A 10797-nucleotide genomic window follows, 5' to 3' on the forward strand; every position below is an offset into this window, starting at 1 on the left:
ATGGCCAGGGGCACACTGTCCCCTCTCTTTGCATTCCCTACAGTTCTAGCCTTTGACACCTGGCATGAGAAATGTATATTGATGTTTCTTCCTTGTCAATTTGAGCGAAAGGCAGGGAGCAAGATGGTGATCTAGCAATTAGCTGGATCACATTTTGATTTGATAAAGGCCATTACCGGCAGTTGGCTAAATTTAACTCACGCAGGATAGGAAGGGAAGGGGTATCTGTGTGTGGATTAAGGTGGGTGAGTGGATGAGAAAAGTCTGGAGTTCCATCCCCCCAACTCATTTCACAGCCCCAGAACCTTCAGATTGTAATTTTAATGAAACTTTCAGTACACAGATCACCATTCTTTCCCTCCCTCCTAGAGGGTCCTGACTCAGTCTTTGGTCAGGAGTGGTCCGGGAAATGTCTGCTTTCCGATGGGGTCTCTGGGTGGGAGATTTCCAGGAACTCAGGCCTTAACTGTTCCTTAGCAAGGATTCACTCTCAGCACTGTTTTTGTCCCAGAATGTCAAAGCCGGTTATCCAGACTTCTCCCCAGCAAGACAGAGAGGGAAGGAAAATGGCCGGAGGCTGTCCAGGCCGTTGTGCTCCTCCGCCCAGGAGATGTCGTCGGGCATGGGTCTCTGGAACCAGGGAACAAAAGAAGGCAAAGGCAGGGTCCGGCCTAGAAAGAGGCTCAGAAAAAGAGCGGGGATGCCACCACCTCGGTGGGAGTGGGCCAGACGGGAGCCAAGAGGTTAGATTCGGAGGTCGGGTGGGCGGCGCCGCCGTGGATGCGCTGGTGTCGCGCCAGGTGGGTCTTGCGGCTGAAGCTCTTGGCGCACTGAGGGCAGGAGAAGGGGCGGGAACCCGTGTGGACGGCCTGGTGGCGGACCAGGTTGGTTTTGGAGCTGAAGCTGCGGGCGCACACGGCACAGGCGTGGGGCCGACTGCCTGTGTGCACCGCCTGGTGGCGGCCCAGGTGCGACTTGCGGCTGAAGCGGCGGCCGCACTGCGCGCAGGCGAAGGGCCTGGCGCCGCTGTGGGCCCTGGAGTGGGCCACCAGGTTGGGCCGCGAGCCGAAGCGGCGGCCACACTGCGCGCAGGCGAAGGGCCGTTCGCCCGTGTGCACCCGCCGGTGCCGCGCCAGGTGCTGCCCGTGGGCGAAGCCGCGCCCGCAGTCCGGGCAGAGGAAGGACCGCTGGCTCGCGGGAGCGCCCGGGAGCGCCGGTGTGCTTCGGGGCGCGCAGGCCGAGGGCTCGGTGGCAGCGGCGGGGTCCACGGTGGCGCCCAGTGTGCACTCGTCGCACCCGAAAGGGCGCCCCTCGTCACAGTGCAGACGCTGGTGCATGGCGAGGTTCTTCTTCCAGCCGAAGCTCAGGCCGCAGTCGGAGCAGGAGAAAGGCTTGGGCCCGGGAGGGGACGGAGTTGGGGACGGGGCAGGGGACGTGGGCGAGGCGGACGCGTCGGGGGAGGATGGGGCGCGGCCGGCCGCCTCGTGGACCCTCTGGTGCCGCACCAGGTGTTGCTTGTGCGTGAAGCTGCGCGCGCACTGCGCGCACTGGTAGGGCCTCTCGCCCGTGTGGATGCGCTGGTGGCGGATCAGGTGCGTCTTCTTGCGAAAGCGCTTCTCGCACTCGGGGCAGGGGAAGGGCCGCTCGCCCGTGTGCGTCTTCTGGTGCGAGCCCAGGTGTATCTTCTGGCTGAAGCGCTTGCCGCACTCTGCGCACGGGAAGGGCCGCTCGCCCGTGTGCGTGCGCAGGTGGCGGGTCAGGTGGGCCTTCTTGCTGAAGCGCTTGCCGCACTCGGAGCACGGGAAGGGCCGCTCGCCGCGGTGGCTGCGCTGGTGCAGCAGCATGTGCGCGCGCTGCGTGAAGCTGCGGCCGCAGTCCGGGCAGGCGCAAGGGCCCTCGCCGCGGTGCAGCCTCTGGTGCAGCCGCAGGGTCAGCTGGTCGCGGAAGCGGCGCTCACACTCCCCGCAGCCATAGGGCTTCTCCGAGGTCGGAACCCACCCCGCCAGCGCGAGCCCGCCCAGTGCCCCTGGGGCCCCCGGGGCCCCCGGCTCCAGCTTATAGGCGGCGGCCAGAGGCCCCAGGTCAGGTGCGGGAAGGGGGCTGGGGAGTAATGACAGATGCTGGGGCCATTCCACCTCCTCTCCTGCCTCGTGATCTTCCGCCTCCACCTTCACCTGCCGAATCATCCACTCCTCCCCTGAAAGGTCAAAACAAGGTGAGTCTGTTAAGCCCCACATTTTTTTATGCGCCGTTTATCTGCCAATACGACCACCACTTCCTGGAGCCCTGAAGTCTAGCTTCTGCTCTTTCCACTGGAAATTCCTGGGAATGACCAAACCCAAAGATCACTGAAAGTCTTCCTCCCGGGCTCTGCTGCGGGGACGCTTTCGCCCCGGTTTGCCTGCCTCCCTGCCTCTGGACTAGCCTCCCATTACTCCCCCTCAAGGTTCAGTCCTCAGGTTCCTGTCCCGGCTCGTATGCCCACGTGGCCCCCCAGATCTTTCTGTTCTGGAACCTCAACCTCTCATCCCCAGTTGAGCCACTCCCCTGCGTGTCCTGCGAACTGGTTACAGCTCAGCAGGCTTACCGCCAAACACCCCACCTTCCCAGATCTACCCCGCTGATGTCAACAGTAGGTCTACAGCCCCCTTCTCCCAGCGGGCTGGACTTGGAACCTTGACCTTCACCTTTGATGCCCCCCTTGCTCTCTAACTCCTCCCCAGTGGACACTGAGTACCTCTGCGTTCCTTCCTGTGGTTTCTCAAAGTCTCCCCCTGCTCATACGCCCTTCGCTGCTGCTTCTAGGGCCAGGTGGGAAATCCCAGTTTAAGAAGAGGATTGAGTTTACAGGACTTGGAGGACCAATAGATGGTACCACCGCTGGAGAAGCAGGGAGGGCCCTCTGAGGGAGCAGGTTGGAGATGGGTTCCCCTGGAGCTTTGCCCACTCTTGGGCACTGCAATGGCCCGGCCAAGAGGAAGGAGCTCAGGACCCAGACCGGGAGTGTCCCCTTGGGTTCTCCTCTGCCACTCAGCAGCAGTGTGACCACGGTTGAGTCACTTAATCTCTTTGAACTAAGTGTGTTAGCTCGCTTAGGCGTAAAGGTTGGACCAGTTCATGGTTCCTAAACCTGGTGCCACGTCATAATCTCCTGGGCAACTTTCACAAAATGCATCTATGGGAGCCGGGCCCGTGAATCTGTTCTCTTTCTTTCAAGCTCCCAAAGTGATTCTTGTTTGAGAACCTTTGTACCGGCTGATCGGAGGTCCTGTCTGGCTCTAAACGTCTGTAATAGCCTGAGCCTTGGTTACATTCCACGTGCACGATCACAATTAGATTTACTCCTGGTTTCCTTTATCCATCCATCAGTTCCAAACAGCTATTTATCATACTGTGATGTCGCTTTCATTTTCACTGTGCCACTCTTCTACTGAAGAACCACCCATAGCTCCCTATTATTTAGAGGATAAAGTAAGTTCTAGCTGCATCTGAGGCTCACGCCAACCTAGTCCAACTCTCTTAATACTCCCAGGCATAAACCCCTCACTTCAGGCAAGCTGGTCTTCTGTAACCCCAGTCACATGTCAACTTCCCTAGTTCGAAGTCTCTTAGCCTAGAATGTTTTCCCATCCTCTCCCCTCACCCTCATCCAAGCTGGAGTCTACACCTCTCTCAATATGCAGCACAAGTCAACAAAACCTTTGACAGATCCAACGCACGAGGATCTCATATAAACACTTAAGTGCTGACACTTTTACACTTCCTTGTGGCGTGCCTTTATTGTTATTTGTTCTTTTCATTCTTTACTCTGGCTCATATTGGTATCAGATTTCAGTTTCTGGAGGGCAGGCATCTTGTGTTCTGTTTCTTTACGTGCCTAATGAAAACGAGGATTGCCACCATGTACTGAGTGCCAACTGCAGATGAAGCACTGCATACGCTCTCTCACAAACCTGCACAAAAACCCCTGTGCAGAAGTGAGTCTTACTTCTCGTGGACAAGCTGAGGCTCCTCTAGCCTATCCAAGGTCGCTCAGGCAAAAACTGTGGAGCAAGGATTCAAACCAGGACCGTGTCACTCTAGAGCCCCCTCTTCCCGCTCTACCTAACACAGCCTGGACCTAGTGGGCACGAAATAAGCCCTCGTGCCATAAGTGACATCACTCAGGCAGAAGGGGATAAAGCTGGTGGTAGTGGAAGGAAGTGACGGGTAGGACTGTGGAGAGGGAACGAACTGTCTGATCGCCTTGCGTATGGGGGAGATGCGTCAAATACAACAGATTCGGAGCATCTGCGAGGCACCGAGATCAGTGGAGATTTGGGGGAAGGAGCCTGTCTGGGGAGAGACAATGAAAAGGTTGATCAACGCCATGTGTCTTCCTGGGAATCGTATTTCAAGCTGTCAATAGGAATGAACTTTGGGGGAGACAGGCTGGGAAGTTAAGGCTTCTGGAGGATGTTGAGGTGAGAGCGTGTTTCTCTTTGGTGGCCAGCCTCTCTGACTCCTGTTGTCTGTGGATGTAGAATTCCCTCTGCGTGCTGAAGCTCTACAGCAGAAAGGTGCCAGGGCCTGATTCATCTTGGGGTGGTAGGGCCTGGGGGGGCTCCCTCCGCCTGGCCCCCTGGTGGGATGGAGCGCTGGGGAGACTCACCTGGGCAGGAGCCCATGGGCTCAGCCTTCCGTGGTGCACATGCCCGGCCTCCTCTGCAGGGAGCTTCAGCTTGTTCAGTGGGGGCACCTTCCTCTGGTCTGGGGGCCTCGCGCCCTGGCAGAGAACAGGCTACCTCAAGGATGCCGCAGACATCAGAGATGGACAGAGCTCCCCACTGGCGCTAGGAAGCAGGGGCTTTTGACACCCCGGTCCCAGCCCCACCGGCAGGATTGCATCCCACATCATACCTGCAGGGGCTGAATTCCCAGCTGCCCCAGGGCAGCCTCAGGCTCCTTCAAGCAGGGCAGCTGCTAAGGCCGTGCAGGTTGCAAGAGCCACAGCTGTGAGGAGTTTCTGGAATATGTGTGTGTAAGATAGTGGAAGCAAGGAAGGGTCCCTGCCCTGAGGCTTACATGAGGCTCCTAGGAGGGGAGATGGGGGACCTCCCAGCCACCAGATGGACTCCAGTTCCAAGGCAAATCATTAGAGGAGATCGGGGTGTCAGAAAGCCAGGTCCACGCCTGCCTTAGGCATCTTCTCCCCGCATCTGCTTAGCTGCCTCCCTCACCTCTTTCCAATCTTACTTTCCCAATGAGGCCTACTTTCACCCCACTATTTAATCCTCCAGCCTGCCCCGCCCCTACCTGCAGTGGTCTCAGGCTCCCTCACCCTGCTTTACGCCCCCAAAGCACATAGCCTCTTCTAACACGGGTTATAAGTACACTTATTTCTACATTTGTTGTCTGTTGACCCTCTGCCCTCACTAGGATTAAGCTCCTGGAAGGTAGGGATCTTTGTCTCCTTGGTCACTGAGGTATCCTGAATATCTAGAATAGCATGGAGCACGTAGTAGGTGCTCAATAAACACCTGATAACAAAGGAAGGAAGACTCTGCCCTGAGCCACCTTCCCTGGTCCCCACTTACTTACCTGAGCATTTGCCCAGCGCTCTCTCTTCCCGGGGAGGGGACATCTGTTCCTGGGCATTCTGGGACTCTTCCCCAGGCTCACTTTGGGGGGCCATCTCCGGCTGTCCCACAGAGAGTCCTGTTACAGGCAAAACGATGGGTCCAAGTAAAGCACAAAGTACAGAAGAGGTGATCAAAGATGGGGGGGTCTTCCGCTTCCCAGCCCACCCAATGGGTTTTCCCCATGTGCTCAGGAAGGAAGGGTCTCTAACTAGGACAAGGGACAGCCAGGCCCTGCAGTGGCTTGGCCAGGTATCGACCTCAGCCCCCTTGCACTGCGTCAAGGACAGGCGACAGAAGGAAGAGAGAATAGATTTAAATATCCTGCTGTTCTGTGAGTACTAGCACAACCTCCAACATGGACCAGGCATTCTTCCTGATGAAACCGAAAAGGATGCTGCCCTAAAGAAAGGCTCCTCGGGTCTCCGGGGTATCAGGGTGGCAACCTCCTGAGGATGCTCTGCTGTCTGAATTAGGGAAGCAGCAGGCGTAGTATGCTCTTGAATCCTCCTATTCCCCTGCCCCCCATCCAAGTTCCTTCAGTTCTGCTGGCTCACCCAGGGACCTGAGGGCCTCGAAGGTCTCTCTCATGGCAACCCAGGATAACTCCTCCTGGGGATCCGGCCACAGACCCTAAGGAGAAATACAACCTTGTTCAGATTCTTCTCAGCTTCCACCTGGGTCCTGGCTCTGCCCAACCTCTCCCCGTCAGCTATCTCCAGGAGCTCCAAAGGTGATGTCCTCAGGTACAGGTGAGGGAAATGAGGGAACGTGGATTTCAGAAAGCAGAGACCTTTGAAGGTGGACCAAGGCGAAGGCCTTGAAGCCGTTTCTGCAAGCTAAGCTCAGGTCAGCTCTGGAAATCAGCCTGCCACCCTCACCTGCAGGTCTCTCAGAGCCAGCACCGGCCCTTCAGCGCTCCCCACCCCCCGGGGCCCTTGCCTGGGGGTGTCAGGAGTCAATCGATTCTCTGGGGAGAGGGTGGAGGGTGGGAGACCGGAGGGGAGAGCGGGAACTTCGTCTCCTAGGCCCTCCAGCTGTCATTGCAGGAGCCGGTGAAACAGTAGCCGGCCTAGGGGCGGAGGTGAGTATCACTACTGGGCAACTGGTGGGGAGGCTCTCGGAGGAGGGTCCTCACCGGAGGCAGGAATAACTCTGGCTTCACCTCCCCCAAACCATCGCCCCTCCCCCGCGGGGCTTTCCCAGGCTTGGACACCCGGCCCTCGAGCCGCCTTCGCGGCTCCTCCTCCAGCGGATCCCCTGCCCCTCCCCCAGCAGACTCCCCTCCCCCCCAGTCTCTGGCAGCCTTCCCTCCACCCTCCCCTCTCCCGCTCCCTCCGCCTTCCGCCCTCTCTCCCCACGGAAGCTGGCTGGCTGTCCAGCCCCGCCCCCTGCCCCGCCCCTCCGGCTCCTCCCCCTGCCCACAGCCTGCCTGCCAACCCCTCTCGGCCCCCTCGGGTCTGCCCTCCGTAGCCACCGCCCCCCTGACCCTCAGCTGGGGCAGCCTCCGCGGCAGAGCTCCCCTCCCCCTCCCCAGGCTCAGGGCCGCCTTTCCCTCCCCTCCCGGTTCTCCCCCGGCTCCTTCCTCCTCCCCGGCCGCAAACCCTCTCCCTTCCTTTCCCCCTCCTCTTTTCCTTCCTCCCCAACACCGCCCTCCTCCTCCCGGCTCTCCCCTCCCCTCTCCCTCTCCTCCCCCACTCTGGTTTCCTTTCCTCTCTTCACCTCAGTTCCCTTCCCCCCCCCGCTCCCCAGCCCTCCTCCTCCTCTCCCCACACCACCCTCTCCCTCCCTCCATCCTTCCCTCCTGCAGCTCTCCTTCCCCTCCGAGGCCCCGTCTCCCTTCCCCCTCTGCCTCCCCAGCGGGCTCTCGCTTCCCTTCCTTCCTGGTCCCCACTCCCCAGAACTGCTCTTCCCCTCCCCCTTCCAGTCCGCCCCCCCGAGCTCCCGCCTAGTCGCCCGGCCCCCAGCAAGCCTCGGGTCTGAGGCTCAGCGCTCCCTCCGACTGCCTCGCCGGCCCTGCCCCTCCCCGCCCCTGCCTCCCAACCCACCTCCGCGTCCCTCCCCTCCCTCTCCGGGGCTCCGTTCCCCATTTCTGCTCCCCACTGACTTCTCACCCCTCCCAAGGTTTCCTGTCGCCCAGACCCCTCCCACCCCCTTCCCCGCCTCCGTCTGTCCCCCGGAGCCCCTCCGCCTGGAGCTCACTACACGTCCCGACGCCCTCCCGGCTCCCGGGCTCACCTGTCAGCGCCCTTCTCGCGCCCCTCCCGAACGCCCGATCCCCGCGCCTCGACTCCCGCCCGTGCCCCTCGGCCCCCTCCCACACTCCCTGCCCCCTCTCCGGAGACGCCCCACTCCCTGCCCTCGGGGGCCTCCCACCCTTTCCCACCTGACTCCCACCCGGACTCCTCTCCCCAGCCCCCGCCCATCCCTCCGGATGCCGCCTCTCCGCTCTCCTCAAAGCCCTGACCCCCGAGCCGGCCCTCCTCCCCGGTCCCACCCCTCCCTTCTCCGGCCCTCGCCGCTCCTCTGCCCTCGCTCCCCTCCAGCCCCACCCCACCCCTGCTGCGCTCCGGGCGCCCGCACCCCCGGGGCTGTCACCTGCGCCGCACGGGCGGTGGCTGCGAGTGCGGGTGTGGCGGGGAAGCGGCGGAGCGCCCGCCCTGGGCGCCTCCACGGTCTCCCCGCTGCCGCCCGGACCCCGGCGCCCCGGCCTCCTGCCCCCGCGGGCTCGGCTCGCGATGGCGCCCGCCGCCTGCAGTCCGGGTGCGGACTGCCCGGAGACTGACAGACTGACAGCCCCGAAACTTCGCGGGGAGGGGAGAGGAAAAGACGCGGAGGGAGCGGGAGCGGGGAAGCGGCGCCCGGGAGGGGGAGGGGAGCGAGGAGGCGGGAGGGGGCAGCGGGGCAGCCAGTGGGGGAGGTCGGGGACAGGGTGCCCAGGAGTGGAGAGGGTGCCCAGCGGGTTAGGCGGGCAGGTGAGGGTCTGGAGGAACGACGGCCCGCAGTAGGTGATGGAAAGTGGGAGCTAAGGACGGGGGAGGGGAAGGGGTGGGGGGAGAGGAGTGCGGGGGGAAGGGGTGGAGGAGGGAGAGGAGGCAAGGAGGAAGGGCACTCGGGCTGCGAGGGAGGGTGCCGGCAGGCGCGGAGGGAGGAGCCAGGGGAAAGGTGGAGCGCGGGGCGTCGGGGGGCGGTGTGGAGTTGGGGGGAAGAGGAGGGGGCCTGTTAAGGGGAAGGGAGCTAGTGTCTGCGCTGCTGTCTTTGAATCGCAAGTGTCCGGCGGAATGTGTCTGCGCCGCGCTCCCGCGGCGGGATCGAGTCCCCGACTGTCGGTCGGTGGGGTCGGTCTGGGAAACTGCGGCCCTGCCCCCGCTCTCCACCCTGATCCCACTCGGATCCACCCAGACCCGTACCCCCCCGCCCCCCACCGATCTTAGACCCACCGCGGGAGCCGGGTCCCTTGGGGGCGGTGAGGAGAGCCCGAAGGAGACCAGGCTGGGCCCCAGTGCCTGCTAAGAACGTGACCTTCGAAGTAGAAATTGGGATTGGGGCTTTGAACCAGGTCACCTGGGAAAAGGCAGGGCTGGCGAGGAGGCGTCGGGGGTGAGGCCGGAGTTGGATGGGGTGAAGACTCCCCGGGGCGGCATCCAGGGGAGCCGCTGCTGACGAGAGGGCAGAGTCCCCTGGGCGTGGTGGGGAGCGGATCCTCCCACCCGGCTGGAAACCTCTGCCAGTCGGGTGTGGAGGGGTGCCCTCAGACATCCCTGCCCCTGGTTGTGACGTTTCTCTTCAGCTTTGCCACTTGGGCACCCCAACCCCTGAAAGCTCCCCGCATCCCGTCCTCCTCCATCTAAAATGTGGGCTGGTTATTCCAGGCCTCCCTCTCTAATCTCTTTCTCCAATCTCCTCTGGGTTCTAGCTTCCTCCCTCCTGGCCTCTTTAGAGGGAAGGATGTGACTTGTATTTCTCCCCTATCCACGTGTGGGTTTCCCGGGAGGGGTGGGGATGACTCGGTGTGAAGAGCAGCCTCCCCTGGCTTCCACACCCCATCACCTGGAGGGGACACCAGGGCACAGAGAAGCACAGCATGCAGCAGGGGCACATCAGCATTTGTTGACGCTTAGGATGAGGGGGACAAGAACAGGTGATGCCTGGAAGAGCACAGGGTGCCTCGGAATCAGCTGTGGAGGGCTCTTCTACCTTCTGTATGGGCTGCTTCAGCCGCTCAGTGTCTGGCCTGGTCATCGGGCTGCAGGACGGCTCTGGGAGCAGAACACATCACTGTGTGCCAGGATGGGGCACAGGCACCTCGGTCTGTCCTTGTAAGACCTGCAGTGCGAGTGTGTGTTAGGTGCCAGAGGGAGAGTGTCCAGGTGTGCATGTGTGAGAGGCTGGGAACAGCTGGGTGTCCACGGCCTGACCCTGGACCTTTCCGAGGACCCCCTCCGAGAGCTCCCTGAGGGATTCACTGCGCCTTCTCCTGGCCCAGGACCAAGGGTCGGCCTGGAAGAATGCCTGGCAGGGCTCTGGTTCCCGGCAGCCCCCCCCAACCCTGCCCACCACAGGTGGGGTGACTGTGTGGGATGCCTGGAGGCACGTCAGGATTAGGGGTTGGAGGGTTACAGGATCTGAGGCTCAGGCCACATTCCAGCCTGGGTGTCCTCGCAGCTGGTAACCGGTAACCAGGATGTAACCAGGATTCCCCTGGGGAGCGAGCTGCTGCCCAACCCTCTTCCAACCGGATGGTCTGCTCAGATTATCCCATCCGGTTGCCCTGCCCCAAGGGCTGGGGGAGCTGGCTGCAGGCCCCTCTGCCCCCTGCCCCCACACTTTCTAGCCCAGGCACTCCTCCCTGAGGCTGGCTCTCCTTCCCCTATCTGGGCTTCCTGGTTCTGGATCCCAGGGACCCTAGGAGAGCAGATGGACCCCGCCAGCCACAAATGATCACCCTCAGTAAGAAGTCAGACCGCACAGAGGGAAGGACACATGCCACCCCCCTGTCCGCAAACAGTCCAATCGCCCTGGAAACCCCATTCCTTCTGCTCACTGACCCTCGTTTCTGGAGTGCTTGGCAGGAGAAGCAGGAAAGGGACAGGGAAGAGGATCGTACACTCAGGATTTGAGGGCTGGAAGGCCGTGGCCCTGTGACTCTTAACACTATTGTGGGGTCACGGCCCCCCTT

General features: G+C 61.6%; 1 protein-coding gene across 1 annotated transcript; it reads right to left on the reverse strand.

Annotated features, from left to right (window-relative positions):
- Nucleotides 1-312: 312 nt before the first annotated feature.
- ZNF467 (zinc finger protein 467) lies at nucleotides 313-8520 on the reverse strand. Its single transcript, XM_079931965.1, has 5 exons — nucleotides 8202-8520; nucleotides 6176-6251; nucleotides 5581-5697; nucleotides 4652-4765; nucleotides 313-2197 (listed from the first exon to the last, which is right to left on the reverse strand). Exons 2-5 carry the CDS (start codon nucleotides 6207-6209, stop codon nucleotides 684-686), a joined length of 1779 nt encoding a protein of 592 aa, XP_079788091.1. The 5' UTR covers nucleotides 6210-6251; nucleotides 8202-8520; the 3' UTR covers nucleotides 313-683.
- Nucleotides 8521-10797: the final 2277 nt, after the last annotated feature.

This window comes from Stenella coeruleoalba (genome assembly GCF_951394435.1).
Source record: "Stenella coeruleoalba genome assembly, chromosome: 9".
In the NCBI taxonomy this organism is placed as follows: Eukaryota; Metazoa; Chordata; class Mammalia; order Artiodactyla; family Delphinidae; genus Stenella; species Stenella coeruleoalba.

Bases quoted from the DNA above. Each gene is read 5' to 3' on its own strand.
- ZNF467 (XM_079931965.1), bottom strand. From the start codon at position 6,209: ATGAGAGAGACCTTCGAGGCCCTCAGGTCCCTGG. The intron at 5,698-6,175 runs GTGAGCCAGCAG...TGCCTGTAACAG, and splicing joins CGAGGCCCTCAGGTCCCTGG to GACTCTCTGTGGGACAGCCG. The intron at 2,198-4,651 runs GTGAGTCTCCCC...TTGACCTTTCAG, and splicing joins GCCCATGGGCTCCTGCCCAG to GGGAGGAGTGGATGATTCGG.